The sequence below is a fragment of the Neocloeon triangulifer genome, unplaced genomic scaffold (genome assembly GCF_031216515.1).
Source record: "Neocloeon triangulifer isolate White Clay Creek 2 clone unplaced genomic scaffold, ASM3121651v1 ptg000008l, whole genome shotgun sequence".
Taxonomy (NCBI): Eukaryota; Metazoa; Arthropoda; class Insecta; order Ephemeroptera; family Baetidae; genus Neocloeon; species Neocloeon triangulifer.
Genome location: NW_026775550.1, coordinates 5666403 through 5694319, shown reverse-complemented (window position 1 = coordinate 5694319; position 27917 = coordinate 5666403). Strand labels below are relative to the sequence as shown.

At 38.4% G+C, this 27917-nt stretch overlaps 3 protein-coding genes and 1 long non-coding RNA gene across 10 annotated transcripts in view; 3 read left to right on the top strand and 1 right to left on the bottom strand.

Annotated features, from left to right (window-relative positions):
• Positions 1–12710, top strand: part of LOC132194701 (aspartate--tRNA ligase, cytoplasmic) — a 36277-nt gene extending 23567 nt beyond the window's left edge. For 4 of the 7 annotated variants that reach the window (XM_059616151.1, XM_059616153.1, XM_059616150.1 and 1 more), the window contains 3 exons: positions 5017–5128; positions 11597–11763; positions 12544–12710. In XM_059616151.1, coding sequence (XP_059472134.1) covers positions 5017–5128; positions 11597–11760 — 276 coding nt within the window. In that variant the 3' untranslated portion in view covers positions 11761–11763; positions 12544–12710. Of the gene's footprint in view, positions 1–5016; positions 5129–11596; positions 11764–12531 lie in introns of all 7 variants that reach the window. The other 3 variants (XM_059616152.1, XR_009441567.1, XR_009441568.1) reach the window with 3 other exon arrangements.
• A 1465-nt stretch (positions 12711–14175) lies between these two features.
• LOC132194703 (failed axon connections) lies at positions 14176–19745 on the top strand. The gene is made up of 5 exons (XM_059616156.1): positions 14176–14524; positions 14988–15190; positions 16183–16456; positions 18436–18738; positions 19079–19745. The coding sequence occupies exons 1-5, from the start codon at positions 14261–14263 to the stop codon at positions 19124–19126; spliced, it is 1092 nt and encodes a 363-aa protein (XP_059472139.1). The 5' UTR covers positions 14176–14260; the 3' UTR covers positions 19127–19745.
• A 1970-nt stretch (positions 19746–21715) lies between these two features.
• On the bottom strand, positions 21716–27721 carry LOC132194554 (protein CDV3 homolog). Its single transcript, XM_059615898.1, has 5 exons — positions 27545–27721; positions 25714–25920; positions 25008–25329; positions 24539–24647; positions 21716–21994 (listed from the first exon to the last, which is right to left on the bottom strand). Exons 2-5 carry the CDS (start codon positions 25900–25902, stop codon positions 21844–21846), a joined length of 771 nt encoding a protein of 256 aa, XP_059471881.1. The 5' UTR covers positions 25903–25920; positions 27545–27721; the 3' UTR covers positions 21716–21843.
• LOC132194555 (uncharacterized) lies at positions 22850–24050 on the top strand. Its single transcript, XR_009441559.1, has 3 exons — positions 22850–23435; positions 23502–23698; positions 23785–24050. It is a non-coding gene; the product is annotated as an uncharacterized LOC132194555 (long non-coding RNA).
• Positions 27722–27917: the final 196 nt, after the last annotated feature.

The following is a 27917-nucleotide window of genomic DNA, read 5'->3' as shown; positions in this document are numbered from 1 at the left end:
ATATTTTTTGTCCCGCCTTCAATTTTTTCACCCCAAGTCATTGGAGGATATCTTTTCTTAGCCCCCTCTACGGGATAAATATTTAACCCGCGCTAAAATCAAATCAGCTGGTAATTAAAAGGTCGTCAACATGCTCGCAAACTTTTTAGATTTTGGCCAATTGCAATGAACAAAAAACTTTTTTCAAATCAGAATTTTGTGAGGTTCATGGAAATGAGGGCAAAATTGAAATCCAAAGCTAACACAAATATCTGTATCTAACTTAATTTAAAATTGCTAATTTATTTTGCTGAGAAATTTCTAAAGACCTCTTCATCAAAGCGAAATTATGCAAGGATTTTTTCTTTTGAAATTTTTTGCACGTAAAATTTCTCAACTCTGAAAAATTAAAATTCTCAAGCTTATATTTTTTATTTGTAGATAAATTAAATTAGGTATTTTTTTAATTACACTTAACAAATAAAAAAGGAAAAAAATTAGTGAATGTGAAAAAGAAAGAAAAAAAATTTGCTTTTCTTTCATCTTAAGTGTTTCCCAAATATTTAAATACCTTTTTGTCAAAGTTAATTTGGGCAAATAAATCTTTTTCTTATTGCTATCTAATCAAGTATTAATTGAACCAGTGGCTGGCTATGGCTGCCGGCTTTCAAAAGTGCAACTACAATGAACGCTCAGCCAATGTGAAGAAAATGTTTGATTTTATTTTATTTATTATTTATTTCTAGCGGCTGACCTTTTTGTTTAAAAATTGACAGCAAGGTCACCTGGTTCAACAGTTGAAATAGTTGACGGCTTATTGGAGTCGTTTGTAGTCGTTTTGTAGTGAATTTGTAGTCAACTTGGAGTCGTTTGCAGTCGGTTTGTAGTGAATTTGTAGTCAACTTGGAGTCGTTTGCAGTCGTTTTGTAGTGAATTTGTAGTCATCTTGGTGTCGTTTGTAGTCGTTTTGTAGTGAATTTGTAGTCAACTTGGAGTCGTTTGTAGTCGTTTTGTAGTGAATTTGTAGTCATCTTGAAGTCGTTTGCAGTCGTTTTGTAGTGAATTTGTAGTCATCTTGGTGTCGTTTGTAGTCGTTTTGTAGTGAATTTGTAGTCAACTTGGAGTCGTTTGTAGTCATCTTGGAGTCGTTTGTAGTCGTTTTGTAGTGAATTTGTATTCAACTTGGAGTCGTTTGTAGTCGTTTTGTAGGAATTTTTTCCTTTTTTTATATGTTAATTGTAATTAAAAATTAATTAGCAAATTTAATTTATCTACAAATAAAAAAATAAGCTTCAGAATTTTAATTATTTTGGGTCGAAAAATTTAACGTGCACAAAATTTCAAAAGAAAAAAATCCTTGTATAATTTCGCTTTGATGAAGAGGTCTTTAGAAATTTCTGAGCAAAATAAATAAGCAATTTTAAATTAAGTTAGATACAGATTTTTGTGTTAGCTTTAGATTTCAATTTTGCCCTCATTTCCGTGATCCTCACAAAATTCTGATTTGAAAAAGATTTTTGTTCATTGCAATTGGCCAAAATCTAAAAAGTTCGCGAGCATGTTGACGACCTTTTAATTACCAGCTGATTTGATTTTAGCGCGGGTTAAATATTTATCCCGTAGAGGGGGCTAAGGGAAGTTATCCCCCATTGACTTGGGGAGAAAAATTGAAGGCGGGACTAAAAATATTTAACCCGAGACAGTGGTCTAAATTTTATCCCTTTGGATCTATCCCGGGATATCTTTTATCACGGGAGAGCTAAGTCTATTGAATCTCCCCCAATATTATTACACCAGAACAGCATGGTTTCTGTAAAAATTAGAGTACTGTCACAGTCCAATATAATTACGTTACAAATTTTTATGATGCTCTTGAGGTAAAGGAAAAAGTTAATGTAATTTTGTACGACTTTAGTAACGCCTTTGGAACTCTATACCCTCCACTGTTAATTAATAAATTAAAAAAATATGGACTAGACAGTGGCTACATAGTTTCCTAACAAATGGTAAGCAATATGTGCAACTGCAAAATGTCGGATGTGATAATTTTGTAACTGTGATAAAATCTGATGTAATCTCGAGTGATATGGGAGTGCCGCAAGGCACGATCCTTGGCCCTACTAGCTTTTAAACCTATATTAATGATATGCCACTTAGTATAGTAGCTGCTTTACTTGTAATTTTTGCTGATGATTCTACTGCCATAGTAAGAGGCAACAATTTTGAAGAAGTTAATAATCGAACCGTAATGAAAAATAATGACTTTCTAAACTTTGCCCAAAGAAATAATCTTAAAATAAATTGTGATAAAACTACTAATACTTCAAGTCCGTACTCATCAAACTAGAAGAATTGTAGCACCGTTAGTTAATATAAATGAAGAAATAGTTCAAATTGTTAAGTCTGGTAAACTCCTTGGCGTACATATTACTGATACTATGAATTGGGTGGAGCACTGTAAAAATGTTGTATGTAAACTGATATCTGTAACTTATCAATTCACAAAACTGAAGGATAAAGTATCTGATAATGTCTTGAAAATGGTCTACTTCGCCCACGTTCAGAGCCATATCCTGTACGCTATAATTATCTGGGGTGGCTCCAGTCAAATGTCAGAAGTGTTTGTAGCCCAGAAGAGAATTTTGCGCGCTCTTGCTGGACTTTACCACGGTAAATGGTATAAAGCTCTAGAATCCTGTAGGCCACTCTTTAGAAAATACGAAATCCTCACGGTATACTCTTTGTATATTCTTGAGTGTATTAAGTTCCTAGTGAGAAATGGGGCGCGTCGCAATGAGTAATTACATCGTGGTGACGCCTCATACGTCAATAAAGATCAATAATAATAACAATCGCCAAATGTTCAAAAAGTACAGTGATCCTGGTAATATAATAGGATAATAGGAGAGTTACACGAAATAACCAGAATAATGTGAGTCGAGAAGATCTTGTTGAAGTCTCATGTAGATTAGAAATATGTAAGGAAAGTCCTGCTGCTATGATACCAAGAATATTTAATGCATTACCAAAATATATTAAATGTTGTAATAATGATGATGAGCTTGTTAAAATGGTGAAATACTATGTGTTAGAAAATCAGTTCTACGACATGGGCGAATTCTTCGCTCTAAACAATTAGCATTAATCTCTGTTTCTGACTTGTTTTGCAAAAGCCTATTGTTGTTTATCTATTGTTGTTTATTCTACTCAAGTCATACATGAAAAAAAATTAAATTGAAAAAATGAGCAGAAAGGGTATCACAACTAGCAGAGGTCTGCTAAAACGCCCGACATCAAAAAGAGATCGGCCACCGCGTGAACCCACACTATCGAAAAAAAAAGAACAATCACGACACTTTAAAATTGCTGCCACAAATGCTGCTTGCAAAGGGAGGGAAAATTGCTGGTTGGGCAGTTTTTGAGGGTCGGTGGCAGGTCATTCCAGGGCTTGACGACCCTGAAGGAAAAAGCGCGCTGGCCGAACACACTTCGGACCGGGGGTGGCTGGAGGCGGGGATGCTGACTATTGTCGCCTCGCAGCACTCGGCCCTCGATGATTCGGGCGCGCGCGTCAAAATCAGTCTCGCCGCTCAGGCACTTTTTAAAAAAGAGAAGGTCGGTGTACCTGAGGTGCATGTCGAGGGGCATAACTCTCTGCTCGTTTGCCGGCGGAAGGGTGCGGCCGTGAATAAAGTGCAGCGCCCGTTTCTGCACTCTATCGAGCTTTTTAAAGTTAACCTGCGTCGTCGGGTGCCATGCAGGGAGTCCGTAGGTCATTCCTGGCTTTACGAGAGAGAGGTACGCGATTCTTTTAACTCGGGGGGTGCAGCCGCGCAGGTTGCGGGCCACGAAGCCGAGGGTTTGCGCCGCCTTTGCCCGAACGATATCTGTGTGGACCTGCCACCGAAGGTCGCTGGAAAAATTGACGCCGAGCAATTTTTGCTGGTTGACGTACTCGAGGACGGTTTCGCCAAGGGTGTACATAAAATACAGGGGGACGCGCGCGTGAGAAATGTCGATCACTTTACACTTTTTCGCATTTAAACTCATCCCGTTGTTTGCACACCAAATGTCCACATTACACAAATCATCTTGCAATTGGTCGGCGTCTTCTTGGCAGGTGATTCTTTTGTAAATTGTTGCGTCGTCGGCGTACTGGACGATTTGGCTGTTTGCCACGCACTCGGGGAGGTCGGCCACAAAAATGTTGAACAAAAGGGGCCCCAAAACGCTACCCTGGATAACACCAGAGGAAACTTCACAGGGTTCGGATTTGCCTCCGTTGAACGTAACAAATTGGGAGCGACCGACTAGGAAACTTTTGAGCCACGACAGGAGGCGCCCTTTAATCCCGTAGTGGTCCAGTTTCGAGAGCAGGCGCGCGTGCGGGACTCGGTCGAACGCTTTGCTCCAGTCCAGGAAAACAGCGTGCAAGTGCGAGCCGCTTTTCTCATCGAGCGCCGCCGTCCAGTTGTCAATGGTTCCCGTGAGAAGTGTTACGCAGCTGCGTTTGGAGCGAAAGCCATGCTGAGTGGCCGGAATTAGGTTTTCTTTTTCAAAAAATTCGCAAATTTGGTCCCGAACAATTCTCTCGAGTGCTTTTCCGACTAGCGATGTAACACTAATAGGGCGGTAGTAGCCTATACTGTAAAATGTATATTTTAGCTTAAACCAAAACTAAATAAACTTGAACTTGAGGACACGTTTTTCTGGATGGTCCGGAGACTCTGGCTCAACTCTTTAGACGCGTTGGGCCGGCTCTATCCCTCGGCGGGACGGAGTTCTCCGGCCGCTGGGCTCGCAAAAGCTGCACGCAGAATTTTCCCCTCTTGCCCCTCTTGCTTCTATGTTTGGTTATCAAGTTTCCACGCCACCGGACGATCCCTTTCTGAACTTAACGCGTATTTTGAGCAGAGCAGATTACACACTTGCAAATTTAACTCAAATTTTTTCCCCATGTGACTTGATTTGTGAAGAAAAAACAACAATAATAATAACTAAACCATGTTATAATTGTAAAACCCATTTTTCCTACAGAAATGGAGCAACTCATATGATATGTTCATGCGTGGTGAGGAAATTCTTTCTGGAGCGCAGCGTATCCATGATCCAGACATGTTGACTGAGCGAGCAAAACACCATAACATAGGTGAGTTCCATAAAATACGCATTAGTTTAAGATTTACTTATCTTCGTTCAACATTTTGGCCCTTTACGCGATGATGACAGACAAAGCTGTTAACTAAAAAAGAGAAAAAGATGAAGAAAAGATTTGGATTAGGTTGGGGTTGGGGAAGGTCAGATTTTAATTTTTTTGTTTGGTTGGATTTAATGATTCAGATTCAGATAATATTTATTCCGTATAGAGCAACATATGTACAGAAATAATCTTTGGAATAGGTCACTGTAATACAGCTATATCTCAATATTAACAGCTTACTAAATTTTAAATACATTTAAAATACAGTTCACACAATTTTACACAAAAAATATTCTTGCACGTCATAGAACATTTTGTCGTAGAATATTAATTCCAATTCCTTCTTAAACACTTGATAACAATCAATGTTTTTGATTCTATCGAGAAGATGATTGAAAATTCTAGGGATCATATTATTATTATTATTGATCTTTATTGACGTATGAGGCGTCACCACGATGTAATTACTCATTGCGACGCGCCCCATTTGCAACATAGTACAAAACAAGTAGAAAATAGAGAGTAGAAAACAACAAAAATATTACAATGTATCAATTAGTTAAAAAAACTCTTCTTTGCTATAAAATTTATGTGAATGAACAAATCGCCTCAAACTACTTTCAAAAATCTTGTATCGAGGCTCTAAGCGAATCAAAACAGCCAATTTGTTATACAAAGCAGCTGAACCATGAACCATTCAAAGGGTTCTGCTTAGAAATTAACAAAGTCTGAGCAGGAACATACAAATCCCTTTTTGCCCTGTCTGATAATTATGAACTTCACTTGTTTTTTTGAAAATAGTGCGGATATTTACGAACAAATTTACACGATTCGAAGAGGTAAATTGAAAACACAGGCAGAAAGTCGAATCTAGCGAAAGCGGCCGCGCAGAACAAAGCGGCCCCCGCACTGCGCCAATAGCGCTCACCCGCAAGAGCTCTCACCACTTTTTTCTGCGCCAGAAAAACCTCGTCCATCGCATGATTCGACCCTCCCCAAATTACAATGCCGTAACTCATAATAGACTGACAATAAGCGAAGTAAACCATTTTCAAATATTTCACATCAACAGAACGCATCAAATTGTTTATAAAAAAACTGCACTATTTAATTATCCAACCACATAATCTGAATGCTCAGTCCACTTCAGAGTACTGCGATTCTGGTGCACCTTGCTTTCAGAATTTTTGAGGAACAATTCAGGATACGTTTTGTAAAATTTAACACATTCAACGGCGTACACAGAGAAGGCTTGCAGGATCTGATATTCTTCAAAAAGTGGTCGGCAAGACTCGACAGGTGTCAATGCCTTCCAGTATCTTTTACCTGCCATCGCACGGATAACTCTCTTTTGAGCAATGAAAACCTTTTCCAACATAGGCGACCCACCCCAAATTACAATTGAGTATAGTAAGTGACTTTGAACATGGGCGAAATATACATCTCTTAGCAATTTAGTTTGAATGCGCTGCCTTAATTTAACAAAAAGGTACGTGGTACTTCTCAGTTTCGCTACAACCTGATCGCATTGGGTGCTCCAGTTCATTGTATCAGAGAGCATTACACCAAGTATTTTTTGCTTGATTTACCACTTCTATTTCGGCGTCGTTAATTCTGATTACAGGCGGTTCCAATTTACTAGTTTGAGCAGTATTTATTTGCAGCAACTGAGTTTTCTTTTCGTTCAATCTTAAGCGGTTTTTACTGGCAAAATCAATCATTTTTTTTATTAGCCACAGCAGTTTTTCGTTCAAGGCTTTACAAGGCTTTGCTTCAAGTCCACAATCTACTGCGAATGCCGCGACTGGGCCAGATAAATTTCCGGCAATTATTTTGATTAAAGACCCAACAAGAACAACCGACACAAGCTCGAAAGCAATTGACTTATTCCTTTGTGATGCTCCGAGCTTAGTGCTGGCGGCCGATGTTGTTGCCGGCGTGTCAGATCACGACGCCCTGCATGTGTCCCTCTCAGTGGACTCCCGCCGCCCAATTGAAGCCCCAAATTCGCGGCCCAACTATGCGAGAGCCGCCTGGGATGAACTGAATGAGAATATGAAGAAAAAACTTAACGTAGTCACCCGGGAAAATAATGTTAACGAAGCGTGGGAAAAATTCAAGTTAAGTGTTTATCCGTGCGTCGAGGAGTGTGTTCCCAAAAAGCGTTCTAGGGCAAAGAAAAATCTTGTTCCGTGGCTAACAAAGGACTTGAAAAAGCTGCTGGCTATAAAAGACGAATTGTTTTCAAAGTGGTTGCGAGTTAAAACTCCCGACTCGCGCAATGCATTCCTGGCGGCGCGGAAATCAACACAGGGTGCAGTTCGTCTGGCAAAGGACAGGTGGTTTTGGTCTCTCGGGCGGGGGCGCGAGGGTTCCAAAGTTTTTTGGCGCTTCATCAAATCAAAAACTAAAGTGCCTCTTAATGCAACCACTTTCGTTGCCGGTGGCAGAATTTTCACATCCGCAAAAGAGGTGGCAGCTCAATTCAGTGCAACGTTTAAAAAGAATTTTTCGCCGGCCGGGCTGACCATCTTTCTCTTCATGCGGCGCGCTCCAAATTCCATTCCAGCCATAGTTCTGCCCATAACGACATTGATGAGCTGTCAATCAGCGAGCAGGAAGTGCTCATCCGACTTCATTTATTTATTTATTCTCCATTCAGATACAATGAAATATACAATACACAACATATCTTACATCAAGTCAAATAAAATTTAAAAAACTGAAAATACATGTTAAGAATGTTGATTAGAGGGGTGAATGGAGAAATGGCTCTTCGCTAGCAAACGACTTGCTAAAGCACGGCGCACTCTCCTTCGAAGAAAAGCACACCGGCTGCTCTAAAAAGCTCTAAAAATAAACTCGGCCACCGGCCCAGACGGCCTGCCGGCGATTTTGCTAAAAAATTGTGCCCGCGCCCTTGGCCCTAGTCTCACGCACATATACAACCTCTCCCTTAGCTCAGGTGAGCTACCAACTGACTGGAAGTCCGCCTCCGTGACACCCATTCCAAAGGATGGCGATAAAAAAGACTTCAAAAATTACCGGCCAATTAGCATAACATCACTTGTCGGAAAGCAGCTGGAAAAATTCGTGCGTGACAAACTGACAAACCACTTTGAGAGCTCCAACGTCATCCCAAACTCGCACCACGGCTTCCGCGCGCGCCGCTCCTGCACCACTATGCTGCTCGGAACGCTGGAATCGTGGGCCTTTGCTCTCGACGCCAAAAGCGGTGCCCACGTCCATGCAGTTTTTAGACTGGAGCAAAGCCTTCGACAGGGTGCCCCATGAGCGATTGCTATCAAAACTGGAGCATTACGGCGTCCGAGGGCAGTCGCTGAAGTGGCTGAAAAATTTTCTGGTCGGGCGTACCCAATTTGTGCGGTTCAACGGCGCGCGTTCCGAGCCAGCAGAAAAAACGCTAAAAAGGCACCAATACACAATAAAACACTCCTTGATGCAGCAAAAAAACACAGTAACACGAGCACTAAAAGTGAACTAAATGAAGCCAAGCAGCTGTAAGAAACACACCCATGAACACCATATTTAACCAAATATTTGGATATATACCAATATAAAGCGAACACATTACTATTAATCACAAGAAAAACACGAAAAACGCACCGAGACACAATTAAAACACATCTTGAGGGAGCATAAAACACAAAAAAAAACTTGACAATAAAAGTGAAAGGAAGTAGACAATCAGCTGTAGGGAAAACGCCCACTATCAACCAACAGTGATAAGAAAAACCACCTAAATAAACCGGTAATAACCGGTAGAAACCAGCCAGTACATATGCAGTAGTGCCAACCCAAAAATCATAGTCTGGAATATACCGAAAAGTTAAATAAATATGACCAAACTTAACTAACTAAAAGCAATAACACTACATAAAAAAGACATTTACCAAACACAAAAATCGATAAATAAAGACAACTAGCAGCAAAAAAAAAAAAAAAACAACAACAACATAAAAAAGTTTAATAAAGATCGCAATTTTTAAACAACGAAAAAGCGTACAGAGCGCACTACATAAAAAATATTGGCCGCGGGAAAAATACGATAAATAAAGAATAAAGACTTAATTTCCACGAGAAGTACATAAATATACATACATTAGGGGCGTCCTGAAAAACTAAAAAAAAAAACAAATAACGCATTTATACAAATTTAAAAAGACAACTTAACTACGCAAAAAATACGGTAATAGTAAATATGGGAACCACTTAATTGCAAACGATTTCTAAAAAAGAACACAATCCGTCCATGCAATGCATAAAAACACCAAGAAAAAAGTAAAAAAAAAAAATGCACCACTCACCACCAGAAAAAAAAATCAATACAAAACGCATTTAAATGACAATTATTAATGCTAAAATATCTACAGCGATCACAAATAATTAAATTAAATATATAGATAAGATGGAATAAAAAAAAAAATAAAAAAAACCAACCACCGTCAGTGAAATTTAAAAAAATCAAAACGTAGCATGCTACTCACCAACATAAAAAACGCAAAAAAGGCATCGATACAATAAAACAGCACAGACACAAAGGATATTGAAGACTATTAAGAATACACAGCGATCAATTATAAATTTAACCAAAAACAAACACACACAAACCAATGCAAAATGAAATGAAAGAAAAAAAAAACACTAAAACGTAATAATGCATCTCTCGATCACCAGCAAAAAAAAAACGCTTTAAAGACACCAATTCACATTGAAACACTCCTTGATGCAGCACAAAAACACAGTATCACGAGCATTAAAAGTGAACTAAATGAAGCCAAGCAGCTGAAAGAAACACACCCACGAACACCATAATTAACCAAACATTTGGATACATACGAAAATAATTGCGAATACTTTACTATGAAACACAAGAAAAACACAATAAACGCACGGATACACAATTAAAACACATTTCGAGGGAGAAAAAACACAAAAACGCACTGTAACTTAACAATAAAAATGTAAGGTGGCAGGCAATCAGCTGTAGGAAAAACGCCACTATCAACCAATAGTGATAAGAAAAACCGCCTAAATAAACCGGTAGCAACCAGCCAGTATATATGCAGTAGTGCCAACCCAAAAATCATAGTCTGGAATATACTAGATATACATCATGGTGACGCCTCATAAGTCAATAAATAGCAATAGCAATAATAATGATCTAATGCTAACTCTAAATCAGTCTAAAACAGTAGTACTGCATTTCCAGCTTCGGCATGCTGTTTCAGATTGTGACAATTTTAATTTGACGTTAAACGGTGTGAATTTAACCAAATCAGACTTGACTAAATTTCTCGGCTTGTATGTTTCGCACGATTTAAAATGGTCAGAGCATGCTGATTACATTGTGGGCAAATTAAATAGTGCTGTTTTCTTAATGAATAATTTGTTAAAAACAGTTGATGAAAGGTACTTGAAAATGGTTTATTTTGCATACTGTCATTCTGTGATTATTTTTTTTTCTTTATTGATTTATGAGACGTCGCCACGATGGAATTACTCAATGCGACGATTAGTTACGGTATTGTGATTTGGGGAGGATCCAATCGAGCGATGGCCGAGGTATCTTTGGCGCAGAAAAAAGTCGTGCGAGCTCTCGCGGGTGAGCGCTATTGGCGCAGTACAGAGTTCTGCTAGGCCGCTTTCCGTTCGGTTTGATTTTCTTCCAGTATTTTCCATTTATCTGTATGAAACTTGCAAATTTGTCCGCAAATATCCGCATTATTTTAAAAAAACAAGCGAAGTTCATGATTATCAGACAAGGGCTAAGAGCGATTTGTATACTCCTGCCCAGGCATTGTTAATTTCAAACCAAAACCCTGTGACTTGCATGTCTGCTTTGTACAATAAGTTGCCTGTTTCGATTCGTTTGGAGCCGCGGTATAAATTGTTTGAAGCTAATTTGAAGTGTTTTGTCCACGAATTTTTCAGTTGTAAATTTGATTTGTAAATTGTATAAATATGTGAATGACGTATTTTAAAAGTTGTCAATTCGTTGATGACTTAATGAAATAAAAATAATTCTTAATCTGAATCTGATGTTCACAAATTTTATGACAGAGAAGAGTTTTTCCAGTATATGAATACAATGTAATATTTTTTTGTCCTCTTCAGTTTACATTTCTTTTTGTACTGTGTTGCAAATGGGGCGCGTCGCAGTGAGTAATTACATCGTGTCGACGTCTCATAAGTCAATAAAGAATAATAATAATAATAATTCTCGGCCCATCTCGGCGCGGACCTCTCTTGAGGCTTCGCGTTTTAGCGACGTGCTCGCCAGAGGTGCTGCCGTTTCTTCACATTTTTTTTTTTTCGCTTTCATGTATGACTACTTGTGAAGAATAAACAATGATAATAATAATGAGTCAACCCTCTATCTTGAAATTTTTACAGACCTTATCAAAATTGCTGCATATATTGACTCCTTCCGCTATGGATGTCCTCCCCACGCAGGTGGAGGAATTGGTCTGGAAAGAGTGGTAATGTTGTTCCTTGGCCTGGACAATATCAGGAAAACATCTATGTTCCCCAGAGACCCAAAAAGGCTGACACCCTAAAAGGTATTCAATTCATTTCTTCTCTTGCTACAAGTTGTACACGAAATAAAATTTCATTTTATTTGAAAGTTTTTATTTGAAAGCAATAAACCGACTGTGTGGCACAGTGGTTAGTGCGCTTGGCTGATAATCTGGAGGCCTTGGGTTCTATCCTGGCTAGGGTCAGGGCTTGAAAAAGTTCTGATTCTGGCCGGCTTGTTCACAAGACTTCAGGAAATCATAGGAGGTGCATTAATCACTGCGACAAGCAGATTCGGGAGAAATTGCAGGCATTTCGCCTGCAATTTCGGCTATGCAGTCTGGTGTTTTCTGCGGTTTCCATCAGACATTCCAGGCGAATGCCGGCATAGTTCCCATTCGATTCATAGGCCGCAGCCGCTCACCTTCCTCATCCTTCAAATTCCAAACAACAAACCCATCCTATGCTCCTCTCTCCCCGGCCCAGTGGGTCGCAAGATCACCGTGTTATCGGCTCCGAAAGGGGAGCACCCGAGTTATCGGCCCTTGCGATTTAGCAGCCTGTCTGCTACCGCTACTGGTGCCTTTCCCAAGAGGGATAACAAATAATAATAAATAAAAATAACCCAAATTTGGTTGGGGTTAACCGATTTGAATAGTATTTGGAGCATATTGGTTGCAGGTTGCCCTAAGGGTGTAGACAAATAGTTATGAAGGACTTTTTTTATATTAATCAAATTCTCCCATTTTACAAGGGCTTAAAATCGCTGATTTTAAAAAAAGATGTGTTTTCGAAAATCAAAAATATCTCAGATGCTGTTTCAGATGGTGCTATTGGCGGTGGTGCTATAGCCGCTTTGTTGTGCGAGAGGCCACATTACGCTCAGTTTGAATTTCTTGCAGTTTTTTTCCATTTATCTTTTGAGCCGTGCAGATTTGTGTAAATATCTGCATTATGTCCAAAAATAAAAATAAAGTGATGTTCATGATTTCCAGACGAGTGTGATTTGTATGTTCCTACCCAGACTGTTAAAGAGGAATCAAACAAAACATTTTATGGTGATTTGAATTTAAAATCGGCTTTTCCTCGATGGGTTTTGTGGGTTGTTAATTGTATAAGAAAATTTTATAGTCGTTTATAGTGGTTGATTTATTGTTATTAATATTAAAAATTGAGCACAATTTCGAAATTCCTTCATTTAAGCCCTCGAAATAAGCATTGAAAACAGTACTTTTCGATATCAGCCGCGTCCCCCATTACTTTTTAGGTGTTAAATTCAATGATCCACATTCCACACATCAGCGATCGTCAATTTCTTGGGGTGGCTATCACTGACTTTCCTTTGTAGACGGTCTGAAAGCCCTCCTCTATACCAAAAGCGATATCCCCTCCTAATAAATCAATGGTTTTCAAGCCTCGGACATTAAAATTTAAATTATTATATATAATTAATTTCAAATTTAAATCTATTAATAATAATTAATATGCATAATTCGGACGCGAGGCGTTTTCATACCGCGTCGTCAAACCGTGGAATGACAGCCACCCGCCTTGAAAGACTGTACGGCGGCACAGTTTCCAGCGCTGTACAAGGCGTATCTGTGGCAAAAACTTAATTCGTATATAGTCCCCCTGACCATTGCTCTAGCGGCCGGTGCGCTCTTCTTCAAAGGAGAGTGCGCCGTGCTTTAGCAAGTTGTTTGCTAGCAAAGAGCCATTACTCCATTCACCCCTCTAATAAACATTCTTAACACGTATTTTCAGTTTTTTTAAATTTTATTTGACTTGATGTAAGTTGTTGTGTATTATTGTATATTTCTGTCATCTGTGTATTGTATCTGAATGGAGAATAAAAAAATAAATAAATAATATATTCTCAAGTGACAGATTTTTCATTTATCATTCATTTTGTATGATATATTATAATCGGAATTTTCATAAAAAAAAGTTTTAAATTCATGGTCTTTGGTGTAAACCTGCATGAGCAGCAAAGATATAATATCGTGACGCGCAAAAATCCAAAAGCGCAATTTTCAGGGAACCAAGATGCAGTGCAGTGCTCCCATGTGGCTCCATGGTTTCAATGGTATGGGTCTTTGGGCGTGTCAGCGGGGTGTTCAGGCGAGAGCGTCGATGTGTTTGATATGTTTCCATGGAAACGTATTTTATATCGAATACCGTCAATAAGGGTGTCGGGCCTCTGTAACTGACTTTGTCTTTTTTATAGTTCCATATATTCTTCTGCCTGTTAAACATATCGAAACATATTCTTCAAAAGGTTCCACTTCCACACCACTACGCATTTCTCTTTAGGCAACAATTTAGTGAATTTCGGTTTAAAATTTCGGCGGCAGTTTCGATCCGCTGATATTGGCAACCAGTTCTCTGTGATTGGATCGTTTCGGTCACCTGACCCTTCGTGGGCGGTGACGTCATGGCTTGGCTTGGCTGCCATTTTCTGAGGCTAGCGTTAGTGGCTAGTTGAGGTGAGGTGAGTGTTGAGCCAAACAGACAGAGTCGTAAGACGAAGGAAGAATAGCAATGACGAGCGAGGAAACAAAGACGGCACCTGCCGCCCCTGCTGAGTCTGAAAAGGCCTCCGAAAAAGATACCAAGGAAGAGACGAAGGAAGAGGTGAAGGAGACAAAAGAGCCGGTGAAGGAGTCGCCGAAGGTGCACAAGCCTGACTTTGAAGAGAACGTCGTGTACCTCTACCAGTTCAGCCGGACGCCCTTCCTACCCTCGCTGTCTCCCTATTGTTTGAAGGTAGAGACCTGGCTGCGTCTCGCAGGTCTGAAGTATGAGGTAAGTTTCCTTAAGTTAAGTGCATCCAGTCATGTTAAACAAGAAATTAGGAACTCTTGGATTCTCTCTCTGGCTAAACGCCCTCTTTGTATGTATGTATATAATTGATGTTCTGGAACCCCGGGTCTTCGTCTACATAAATAGTTCTTTTTTCATTTTGGTACATATGCTGAACCACGAATTCATTTGCTCCATCGTGGTTACGTTACGTTGTTTGTCTTTGATCAGCGTTAGCGCCAATTTTGCCGGTTTTGAAGTCGTATCAATTGTAATAAATTTTTAAATATAATGCTAAAATATTTTGCCTAGACTGAATGGAATAATATGTCAAACAAAAACTAAACTGTTGCCGGTGCCCCTTGAATGATAACTTTTTACTGGTTTTGTTTGGGTGGGGCACACCCTAGGGGAGGTATTGGCATAAAATAGGGGAATTAATCCAAATGTAAATTCATGGTTACAGAACGTGGACCACAAGATCAAGTTCCGCTCCAAAAAAGGACAGTTGCCGTTCATCGAGCTAAATGGTGAAGAAATTGCTGATTCGGCCATCATTGTCAAAGAGTTGGCTGCCAAGTTTGACAAAGACCTTGACAAGGACCTTACTAACGAGCAAAAGACGCTCAGCCATGCCATGATCTCCATGATTGAAAATCACCTCTTCTGGTTTGTACATTCATATTTATCTAGATTAAGAGGTTTAAATTCATTGTCATTTACGACGAATTATTTGCAAATGAGTGGTCAGCCCAGAATATATTGTATTGCAGTATCACGCTATAAGTCAATTGAAGGATAGTAATAATCAGAAGAGACTATGTTATATCTGTCTCTTGCGTTAAAAATATTAAAAAAAAAAAAAATTATATTAGCGGAACTTATGAGAATTATAATACAAGAAATTAAACTCGTTCAATCTCTGGAATAATCCAGTCTTGAAAAACGAAAGCCTTATTTAACAGCACAAGTCTTAAAATAATGGTCTCGAAATCACCTCCCTGAAATAGTGATATCAATCATTCCATTTCCTCATTAATTTTCCAATTATTTATATATATATATATATATATATATATATATATATATATATATATATATATTTTTAAGATTTAATACAAGTAAATAGTTGTTTTTCCGTCCGTGTACATGGCTGCCCATTTTCAAATTTGTTTGAAAATTTAAGGTCATGAAAGATGACCTTGAAATTTGATTACAACTTTTTACTCACAGCAAATTTGTAGAGCTCGTCAAGACTAATTCAACTATATCCGCATTTTTCTTCTACAATCAATAGAACCCGAGAAAATTAGGCTTTTTAATTTTTTCAAAATGTCCCATAAAACCCAAAATTTTGGTAATTTTTTCAAAAAAATTTAGGGTTGTTATTATGCTGTGAAAATCTCAATAGGCTAACTTCAAATCTGGGCATGGGGTGTAAAAACAGAATGAATCGCACTTGTCTTATTCTAACTAATTATTATTCGCACTTCCGGATGTTTTATTTTCATAATAATAATGAATCTGTTTCAAGAAATTGACTTTCAAGGAGATTGTCATGGAAATGAAGAGGTCGGGCTTTTTACAACGAGGAAAAAGCCCAGTCTCTATTTAAATAAGTGATTATTTACATTTTAATGTGTGTAACAAAATTCTTACAGGGTGGTGATTTGGTGGAGGTCCAAGCACCCAGAAAACATGCTCAAAGGCTATAAGTTGAACTTGCAACATGCAATGGGTACGAAGATTCCCCAGGGCATTCTCAACTTCCTCTTCAAAATCAACTTTGCTCGCAAAGGCAGCAAGAAGGTCAAGGCACAGGGAATTGGCGTTCACAAACCAGACGAAATTCTTGAGTTCGGCAAGAATGATCTAAAGGTTTTGTCAGAGTTACTCTCTGACAAACCCTTTTTCTTCGGAGATGAACCAACTTCTGTAAGTAATCTCCTATTTTATTATTATTGTTGGTTAGATAAGATTAGATCGAAATTTATATCATTAGACATATAATATATCTCCTATTTGCCTTAACAACAGGTCATTATGTTTGATTGATTGATTTATTTATTCTCCATTCATTGTCAGATACAATGAAATACACAACATGTTACATCAAGTGAATCACAAAAATTAAATATAAAGCACTGAAAATACATGTTAAGAATGTTGGTTAGAGGTGTGAATGGAAATATGGCTCTTCGCTTGCAAACAACTTGCTAAAGCACTGCGCACTCTCCTTCGAAGAAGAGCACACCGGCCGCTAGAGCCATTGGTCAGGGGACTATGTATCAAGTTTTTGCCACAAATACGCCTTGCACAGCGCTGGAAACTGTGCCACCTTACAGTCTTTCAAGGCGGGAGGCGTGTCATTCCACGGTTTGACGACGCGGTAAAGAAAACGCCTCGCGTCCGAATTTTGTTCTCGCGTCCGGCTGCAGAGCACGGGGGTAATTGCTGTCGTCACTCCACAACTTTGGCCCCGTAGTTATGCGCGCTCACGCGTCACTTTTTAAAAAAATAAAAGGTCTGTGTACAGGAGCTGAATTTCAACAGGCATGATTTTTTTTGCTCCTTAACCGTCGGAAGGTGTTTGCCGTGTATGAAGTTTTTGGATTTTCTCCAGTTTTTTTAGCTGTGCAGTCGGTGCTCGGGTGCCACGCTGGGGTTCCGTAAAAAAGACCCGGCTTTACAAGCGTGAGATACGCAATTCTTTTTGCGCGCGGAGTGCACCCGTGCAATTTTCTCAAAGCGAAGCTGAGAGTTTGGGCTCCTTTTGCACGCACCACGTCTGTATGGTGCTTTGGCTGGAGATGAGGGCGAATTGCGAGCAGGACACCGCCGGCCGGGCCGCCTTGCGACTTGGTCCTTGCCCTTGCAAAAAACTACATAAGAGGGCGGCACAAATTTGTGGTCCATTATATCAGGCGAAAGCCAAGTAGTTTTATTTATGCCCACAATATCAGCTTGATTTTCTTAAAACAGACTCGCGATTTCAGCTTTTTTTCATACTTTTCCTATTTTTCAGCAACCTAGCATTAAAGCACAGAATCGTTGGCGCATTAAATTTGTATTTCGAGTGAAATTAATCTCGCGATCAAATCTGTCATTTAGGTCGTTGTTCAAGTCAAAAAATGAGATAATAATTAAGCTTAATCAATTATACAACATCAGGTGATAGAGAGAGCTTGCACGCCATTAATAATTTGGCAGGGGTTGGCAAGAATATGGCTAACCCTCCTCAAATACTGCAGGGGAAAACCACCCCCGAAAACCCTGCAGCTGAGTCTCGCTCTGTTAATTTTAAGCATTCAAAATTACATCTCCAATGTTCATTCATATCATAGAATTGACACTTCAGCATTACATTTAACAAAGTTGCCACAATCAGTTATTTCTTTCAATACATTGGGTAATTTATTATATACTCTTGCTATCATTATCTCAGGACTTTCATTCACACAATTCAGCGAGATTGGCCTAACAAATGAATTTGTTTCAACATATGCCGTAGTTCGTACTACAAGACCTGGGACGTCACGATTAATCTTGAACTTCTCAGGAAATTTACGCAAATTATAATATGTATAATGAATAGACAGTAAGAACTCCAAACTTCACAAATAGTGGTCTAAATGAGTCGAGTGCCGAGTTACTTCTCCAGTATTGAGAATTGCTTTGCTCTTGTCCAAATTGTTAAAAATTTGCAATTAAAGAAAAGGTTAAATCATATTGAATTCTTGGACCTCTCGCAAAGATTTTGCTAAATCAACATTAAAAAGTACCTCATTCCATACTGCTGCTGTTGCTTTGGTTAACGGCTTTGTTCTTTTTCAATTTAAAATTAATGCATTCTTTTCTAAGCTGACTTCTCTCAAATGGATGCATTCATATATTGTGTTGTGGATAATTTTCAGCTCGATGTGGTTACTTTTGCTAACCTGGCGCAAATTTACTTCATGGACAAGGAGGTTGAGTACCCACTCCGTGACTTCATGGGCGAGTCGTGCCCTAATCTGGTTGGTTTGGTCAACCGAGTGAAGGAAAGGTGCTTCCCTGACTGGGACGAAATGTGTGCAAACCTAGATCTGAACTCCCATCTCCCGAAGCCTCCTAAAGTGGAAGAAAAGCCCAAACAAGAAGAGGCTGTGGAGGAAAAGAAGGAAGAGAAGGAGAAGGATAACAAAGAGAAACAGGAGATTGAAGATGTAAAGGACAAGGTGTGAGATTTTTACAATATTTATTATCCATTTATACGGTACATTTGAAGTATCTTACATTAAATTAAATCATAGCAAAAGTATACAATCAAAGCTATAAATGCATGAAAAATTTGGTTGCGGTTTATAGAGAAGCAAACTACTGAAGCACAATACACTCCTTTGAAGGGTGCTACTCGGTACAAAATTGTTGTTTCTTAAGGCACTTGAGAAATAATACTAATTACTTAGAGTGATAACTTTGCCGATATCAAAGAACTGGTTTTCCAACAACTATGCTTTCACCTTCTTTACAAGTTCATTATTACTACATATTACACTACTTTATTTTGTTTTTCAGGAGGAGAATGAGAAGAATGACGATGCAGAGAGCAAGGAGCAAAAATGAACGGTTTCCCATGGGAACTGAAGAAACAGCAGCCTCGACTTTAGGTGGGGTGTGGCTACTGCCATCAATGCAACTTGAAGATAGATATCGCTGCCACCACACGCCACCTCCTCTCCTTTTATATCAGACATTTTTAAAGATGAGGCCAATTTTTGTGTAGCTTAATAGTTATGGACATTACTTTGCGTGCTAACCCTATGATTACTTATTTTGAGTGGCATGGTGTCAGTGGGGTTGATCCGTAAAGTTTTGTTGTCATGATGCATTTTCTATCTGGAGATTGAGAGGTAGTTTTTAAGGATATTTAGTCACATGTGGTATTTTATTTTTGAGAGAAATGATTTTATGACCGTAGCTTCTTTTTTTATTATTAATGCTATTGATTAATTAATAATTATTACCAAGATATTCTACAAGTTTAAATATGAATCTCATTCCTGACTTGGTGCCCTTCAAGGTCCCCTTCTTTGTCTAGCTATATGCACAGGGGGCAGGACAGAGAGCTCTCTATGTAGAGCAATACTGACTTCTTGCCACCCCTACACAACATAAAAAACGTGCTACAACTTTGTTTAGTGTATGCATCTAAAAACAAATAAAAAAAATCTTTAAACTATTATTGCATCACTTTTATTGTAGATCGTGGTGTGATATTATTACAGTTTTAATTCTCTGGCGCACTCCATCAATAGAATTTACAAATTAGTTATACAATTATGAAACTCTTGCTCCGAATAAAACTTGTGCATAGACACCAAATTTTGAAGTGAAGTTACATATCGACTGTACCTCTGTTTCACTGTAATTTTTTTTTCAATGCCAAATGTTTGAGCTTATCAGCTATTCATTTTTCGAGCAATCCAATAGAGTTGGGATTCAGTTTCTGCCCTGCTCAGATTTTGTCACTCCAATTGACTGGCAATTATACATTTGAAAAATGCAAATCAAAGGAGTCTGCTGAGAAATAGCAGTTGTTCAATTCATTTTATTTCTCCACAACAAGTCAAAGCATCCGAGTGAAAAAAAAAATTACATTACGGAGAAATAGACTTACAGTATACTAGTAAACAACTCACTGAAACTCATACATCATTGAACTGAAACAAACAAGAAATTTGCCTCTGCTCTCAATACTCGCCGTACTGCAGCTTTGTTGGTATTGGCACACATAAATCACACTGCTCACGATACAGATTAACGTCTACAGTTGTTATTCACAGTAGAGAAAACTCGTAACAAATTACAGCACTCCTGGAAGGTAGATGGAAAAATCGTAGGCAGTACGTCGAATTTCTCAAACAGGACGCGCCGAGCAAACGAGTAGACATCGCTGACATTGCCCAAATCATCTGCTTTTGAGCCACAAATACTAACTATAATCTGGCCTGCCCTGAGAATCTCCAATTCACCATAATCCAATAAGCACAACAGCACAAGCCTATCTTTATAGGTTTCATCGAAAGTCTTCAAAATAGAATTAAGCAAGAACACGGCAATATGGCATATATTCAGCATGTTCACTTAAAGCCACTTCATAATCTTTGACACAATATAGGGCCAAGAATTTCACGACGCGCCAGTGGCGACTTGTCAGTAGTATATAAAATACCATGGTATTTTATATACTACTCTGGTCATGTTACTCATGTTCTGCCCAAAAAAAAAAAATTAGGCGTGGCATTTTAAGAAAGTTCCGGCATTCCTTTTTTGAATGGTATGTATCACTCTCAAGGTGGATTTCATGAAAACAGGGCAAACTGAAAGAAAAACTGCAAAAATATAAAATATATGGTCTTTATTGAAAACTCAATTGAGTACAACTTTCAACTTACATCTTAGAAGGTTAAAATTAAGATTCACAATTTATTTTATCAGTTTGCGCGACAGGGTTTCCAAAGTTTTTCACTTATTTTTAGAATAGTCATTAATGCTAAGCACTCGGTGGTTGCACTCAGCCAGATGATATTGGGTGCATTTCTCACCGCATAGCAAACACACGCATGAATCACTTTCCTCGAAACACTGTTGGCGCTCGGAACTATTGCTACAGATTTGATTATGAAAGCCGTGCATGGCAAAGCGACAAAACACATGTCTTTTATCAAACAAGGGTTGTTTCCATACATCATTTCTCATTGCCGGCGTGTCATTGAATTTCACATTAAACCTATTTTCATGTTCAGAATTATAGCATGAAAATAGGTTTAATGTGAAATTCAATGACACGCCGGCAATGAGAAATGATGTATGGAAACAACCCTTGTTTGATAAAATATAAAATTTTCCTTTATATTTTTTCCATTTTTATCTTTATAATGAGGTTTGCCTGATTTCAATGTTTCATTTATTTTTTATTTCAAATTTTTATCTCCTTTGTTTTCTTTGCCTAAATAATTAATTAACGCAGCACCACATCAGTCGTAGGTTAGTATTTCATACAAAATACATTCAAATATTTCTCATTTGGACTCTTACAGATTGATTTATTTACTCTCGAGAAAATCAGTAATGAAAATTATTAGATTTAATTTTTTTTAAATAAACCATTTTGTCATGCTTTGGGGCTAAAATATTTATAATGAAAAACACTTTTTTTTTTACAAAAAAGAAATGTTGCTTTATTATTATTAATTCTGCCAACAATCTGCATATGATTCAGTAGCAGGTGGTGGGAGCACTCTTCTATCAGATTTGGGCTGCATTCACTCAATCACAATTCAGTTCTGCTCTGCACCTCGAAGCGCAGAAAACTTATTCTCCATGGACACAGGTCGTTGGCTTCCACCCGTAGATGTTTCATGCCTATTAGAGTGGCTCTTGCTGTTTCGTACATCTTCAAAACCTCGCTCGTCGTCACGACTTCGACTCCTGCAAAATAGATTTTATCAAATTCCCTTGTAGGACTCAAGACAGACATTAGGACTCTAATCTCGTTTTAGACAAGGGATTCAATGTTCAATAAAATATTTTTTTCTGCTTTAGATAAAAAAAAATTAGTGATCTTAGCTATTTAGAAGAATTTTTATTTTATGAAGTTATCGAAAGGTATTTTATTAATATCACTAGAGTTTTCACAATGTAATAAAAAATTCTTTTGTATGCAACTGGTAATTATCAATGATTAATTTGGTTTTACTAATTTTACAGGCTTCAGATCATTATTTCATTTCTAAATAAATGGGCTATTTATTTATTTATTCATCCAGGGCATCAATTCCTGCCAAAAACGTCATCTGGGTTGGATGGAATTGCTAGATTTAATATTACTTTATTTCGTTTATAATTATTTTAGGAATAATTACTTAATAACGTAAGTCAGAGAACATAGCATTGTTCAAACGATAAACTTCCTTTACAGAGAATGGAACCACCTCAAGGCAGTAATATCTTGGTCAAATTTTTTGAATTCAATGGTCAGATATGTGTTTTTCTGTGTAAGAATGCAACTTAAACTAGTTTTCCTCAAAAAAAAAAAAAATAATAATAATAAATAATAATAATAAATTTGAGAAAAAAGTTTTAAAGACAGATTTGTGTACTAATTCTTGTCAACTGTATGATCTCAGAGCTAATGGCTGCAGCCCGCCGCCAAAACATGTAGAGCATTGTTTTTTCTTAAAAATAAAAAACCATCGAGGAAAAGCCAATTTTAAATTCAAATCACCATTAAAAAAAAGAATCGTTTGACTGATTCAGTCTATAGCTAAAGACAAAAAAAAATGTGACGAACCAATGGTTCTTTATTTTGATTTTCAGATCTTTATATTTTATTGATACCAGAACTTACAAAAATTAAAAAAATTTCATTTCATGATTCTTGCATTAGTCAGCGAGCAGCGCGTTTGCTCATGAAATAGGGTTGTGGTGTATGGCAATTGATTTTTTTTCTCTCACACAAACTTTTGTACATTATGGCCTTTGGGATTAACGATTAATTGTTTAAATACTGCTGAGGATTAATTTTTTTTTTTTCAAGTTCTAGATTTAAAATTAAATTTTTTTCTAATTTAATTTTAATGTTGAGTAAATTTAGTTTATTGGAAAGTTCAATTGTTAAAATTTATCACTCGTAAATTACTGATGGGAGTTCTATTTTGGGGTGTCGAAGAGTTTATTAACCGATGTCAAGAATTTTACTGTCATAATTTTACTGTGCATGACAGTAAAATTCCCTCACGTCAGCCACCGGGTGGAGAACGTTCTGGAGGATCTTATACTTTTGTATAGTGGAGGTGGGTGGGCGATAGATATATAAGGAGCCCTCCCGTCAGCTGCAGTACGACTGCGAGACTCGCCTCTTCCCGAGAAGGTAGGCGACTCTCTGGCCATACTGCCGCTGACGGAGGGACTAAAAGAGTTAATCCTTTGTTCCCAGGCTTTCCAGCAAGCGGATCACCCCGTCACTCTTGGCCGGACGACCCCCCTTGCCCCAAGCCTGGTCTCGCAGAGCCCCAGCCAGGGACCGCCGATCAATTTGAAATTGAAAAAATTGAGCTGCCCAAGTCCTGACCACCCCAGTTGGTGAGATATCCACCCTCTAGTTTCCCCGAGTTTTGCCTGTAGGACAAACAGGTAAACTAAGTTCCAAAGCCTATTATTGTTGCACATCACATGTTGATTTGTTAAAGCCCAAATACTCATTCCCACCTTGTCCCTAGGTTCCCAATCTGGCGGCTGACCCAAGAGCTGCTACCCGTTCGACACCCCCAGCGAATTGCCAGGCCATCTTGTGACCGACCGCCAGTACTCTCCGGGGACCAGACCGTCACTGCCGCAGGCCTTCTTCTTGTCCAGCATCATCCGAGCTACAACCTCGAGAGAGCATCCCACCAGCCCCCCGCCTTCCATCAGTGTATTTTTTCCCATTTAATTAAAAAGAATATTCCGCGAGTAGAGTTGTAACCTTATAGGGAATATAACCCAGACAAACAGCAGTTAAATCCAATTGTTTAATTAATTTTCTCCTAAATAAACCTAATGTAAATTGACCAGAATTGAAAATTGAAAAGGTTCAGTGCTTAAATTATAAAATCCTCTTGCCTGTAATCTTCCTTTTATAAAAATTAGTTTAAATTTTTTCCAAACCAGTTGCAGACCGTGACCGAAACTGGTAGAGCCATTTGACAATTTTTGCAACGAGGAAAATCCCAATCTCTTCATTTCGAAAAAATTTCAGACTTTTTTACATTGCTTCTTACTTTTGAATTACTGACATTTGAAAAACAGATTTTCCAACGAATGATTTCTTGATAAATGCAAAATGCTGTTTTATGATGGATAAATTTTTGAAAAATAACGTCGACTCATACAATCTAACTGCTACAGCTTTTGATTGGCTGACAACAACGCAAAAAGAATTTAATTGTTGCATCCATTGGTGTGGACATTGGAAAGAATAAAAATTCAACCTACTTTTTTCCCCAAGCTCCAGTAGGCTCGGTAGCAGAAGCAGCTGACAACGTAGGGAAAAAGGCCTCATTGTTGATATCAGGGGCAGTACGACTTCGAGAACCACGGTTAACTGCAAGGAGTGATAATTGTTTGCTTAATTATTTATGTTTTAAAATGTTACTTACAACAAAGTCAAAAAGTGATTAAAAAAAAAATCGAGAAATTATGTGTACATAGTTCTTATGTAGCTTAGGGAAATGGAGATGGCAATTTGAGCTTTCTGTTCGATGCCGAGTGTGTGCGCCGAACCTCCTATTTTGGCTATGTCCCGGTAAGTGCAGTCTTAAACCAACTGAAGCCCATCTTCCCTCAGCGGTGCAACCCAAACCCGGAACTATTCCTCATTTCCCAATTATTATCTTTAATTATATTTAAATAAAATGACCCTCAATAGATCTGAATTTTTTTGGGAAAGAATTTTCAAATTTACCACTACTTCCACTAGGAGCTGGTGACGATGAGGGAGCGGCACCGCTTCTCAAGTGAGGTGGCACATAGGCTGAGGGGGCATTAGCAGAGGATGGTGGTGGAGGCGAGGGGTCTGGCTCAGGGGCTTCCGGGTCCTCTTCTTCATCTGAGTCTTTAGGGGCAGCTGGCGCAGTTTGCCATGCACGACGGGCGGCCTCAGCAGCATCATTGTCAGAGTCAGAGGCAGCACCTGCTTCATCCGCCTCGGACAGTTGCATGTTTTGGATTCGGAGGCCAGAGTAGTCCTTTTTCTCCTCCTCGAACTCGCGCCATTCGTCTTCTTCCTGCAAATTCAACAGAGCATGTAAAAAATATTTTCTCAGCGTCAGATCAAAAGGGTGTATTTAGTGCTCTATTACAATAAGTAACTTTAGATACGCCTAGAAATATTAACCAACGAGGTAACAAAACACTTGAGATTGCTTCCAGTGTGATTAGGTAGAAGGAAACTGAAATATTATTCAATGATAATTACAATGTTTTGTGACGCGCAAGAATATTTTTTCAGATTCGGGTATTTTCAGTTCCTTTCCTTCATAGCTTTTACCAAGATGATTAACAGTATGGTTTATTTTAATTCAGTAATTTGTTCTAGAGGTTTAGTAAAGAAATGAATGGAAGCAGTGCTTGGAATAATAATAAAAGATATTTTCTGAGTGTGAGCTCACGTGACACTGTTGACCCGACTCGCCATCCTTGGACTCCTTTTTAGCCCGCGTTCGAGGAGCTGACAGTGTGTTACCCGGCGTTTCTTCCAGTTTTCGGGCTACTTGTTCTACTGTGCTAAAGCGCCCACCGCCCTTGCCCTTGCTTTTTTTCTTGTCCTTTTTAGCAAAGAAATCGTCCAGGTCCGCCATTTTTTGACACGCTGCAAACTGCAAACGATTGAAATGTGTGTAGTTCTAGGTAAGTCCGAGACAATGCAATGTGGCTGTGGCGTGGCGAATGTGGCACTGAGAAATTTGTATGGATTGGGTGATTGGGAATCGCAAAGATGAATAGTATATGAATATGACAGTGAATTATCAGAAGTGACGTCACAAAAGACTTTCTTGCGTAGACGCCACTTCCGGTAAGGTCTAAGTATTGTATCCCCACATCTAATATAATTATTTCAGCGCGGAGTGCAATGCAATCTCCGGTAGAGGTCAGGGTGATGGTGATACGGGTCCGTCCTGTCGGCGATTCGCGTACTGCGTTTTCAAGGAGGTTTCGCTCAACTCAACACGCTCAGCATGGGGAGCCAATTAAGGAGAGTAAAAGATAGAGGAGATGCGGATGCGGAATGCCTCTTCTACACTGCACTTAAGATAGCTATCTTAAGACAAAAATTGGCTTGAGACACCGGTGGAGAGTGAAGTATGGTTTGCTGAGACAGCAAGCTCCCTCAGCGAGCTCGCGAGCTGTCTTGGCAGCACTTTTTGCTTAGCACATGCGCACTTCGAGGGACAAGTTGTAAACAAACCCAAGTTTTTCTTACGGGTGGTGTCCAAAAATTAGTGTTTTTCTGACAAATTACTGACCTTTTGCACAAAAAAATTAAGAAGATAAACATCTCAAACTAAAGAGACATTAGATTTTAGATTAACATGGAGGCCATCACTACAACCTATTTCAAGCGGTGAAAATAATTTTTTACTTCACCAACATGGAATTTTTAATATTTTTTTTTATAAAATTAATAAATCTTTTGTTCATTATTAAAAATTTAAATAAAAAATTATATTTCAAACACAACAAATATATTCTAAATGAATTTTCCCCCTAAAATCATTTTGTCTTTTAAAATTAAAATTTTTTCAATTATTTAATTCCTTTCATTTAAAACTTGGAAAATTAAAATTAAAATTACAATAAAACTCTTTGACAGGTGATGTTGTGGATCATTAAAATAAGTTTATAATACAGATCGTGATCCTGAAATAATTTTATTATTAGATTTTATCAGATTTTATAATGTAACTTACATATTATATGGTGAAGTGAAATTATTGCTATTTATAAATTGATTACACTGTTTTTAATTTTCAAGATTTTTTCATCAAATGTGCAATTAGCAAATTTTAATTGGAAATTAATTTAAAAAAGAATGACAGAGCAGAAATAAGAAAGCGCTAGATATTTTAATTGTTTTGCGTCAAAAAATTGATCTATACGTTAGTCAATTATAATTATATTTTAATTTAAGTCTTTATAAAAATTTTTCATAGTAAATATTGCGAAATATGAAAATTTTATATTTTTAATAGAGTTTTCTGGTCGAGTGATTGGCTGGTCTGACCGCAAAAATAATTGGCGCTTCGATCGATTTAAGTGCAGTGTAAAATGCAGTAATTTTGGCTTAGCATGCCCTAAGACAGCAATTGCTCAGCACTATCTTAAGTGAGCGTTTGATGTAGAGCCAGCAGAAGGAAGGTTACCTCCTAGGAGACCAGCGCGCTGATTGGCTCCGGACCAGTTTAACAATAGGAGGCTCCTCTTCTCCGCGCCTCCTCTTACCTTTTACTCTCCTTGCTGCGTTCGCCGAGTTCTTGTTGCCGAGTTATTTTTGAGACGTCACGAATAAAGGCTGCCAAAATGCCAATATCGCCAATCTTGGTCGTATTCGTAATCTCGCAACAGCGAAACACTTCCACCAAGAGATGTTTTTGTGACGTCACAAAAACAGGCTGCTACATTTCGAACAGAAAGATGGTTTTTGGCTGTAGTACGCCATTTCAACCACCAGTTGGCGCCGTGAAGAAGGGGCTTAAGCTTAAGCCAGAAAACCAAGCAGAAAACAAGCAGCAAGTCTGGACTCTGGACTGTTGCTTTTTTCAAGGAGGTTCCTGCTAACCCTGTCTCGAGTCCAACCTCGAGTCTCTAGGTAGTT

What these genes read in the sequence shown, in the direction of transcription:
- LOC132194703 (XM_059616156.1), top strand. Translation starts at nt 14,261, where the DNA reads ATGACGAGCGAGGAAACAAAGACGGCACCTGCCGCCCCTGCTGAGTCT. An exon ending in TCGCAGGTCTGAAGTATGAG is followed by an intron (nt 14,525 to 14,987) that starts GTAAGTTTCCTT and finishes TCATGGTTACAG; the next exon opens with AACGTGGACCACAAGATCAA. An exon ending in TTGAAGATGTAAAGGACAAG is followed by an intron (nt 18,739 to 19,078) that starts GTGTGAGATTTT and finishes TTTGTTTTTCAG; the next exon opens with GAGGAGAATGAGAAGAATGA.
- LOC132194554 (XM_059615898.1), bottom strand. Translation starts at nt 25,902, where the DNA reads ATGGCGGACCTGGACGATTTCTTTGCTAAAAAGGACAAGAAAAAAAGC. An exon ending in AGTCGGGTCAACAGTGTCAC is followed by an intron (nt 25,330 to 25,713) that starts GTGAGCTCACAC and finishes TTGAATTTGCAG; the next exon opens with GAAGAAGACGAATGGCGCGA. An exon ending in AGCTCCTAGTGGAAGTAGTG is followed by an intron (nt 24,648 to 25,007) that starts GTAAATTTGAAA and finishes CACTCCTTGCAG; the next exon opens with TTAACCGTGGTTCTCGAAGT.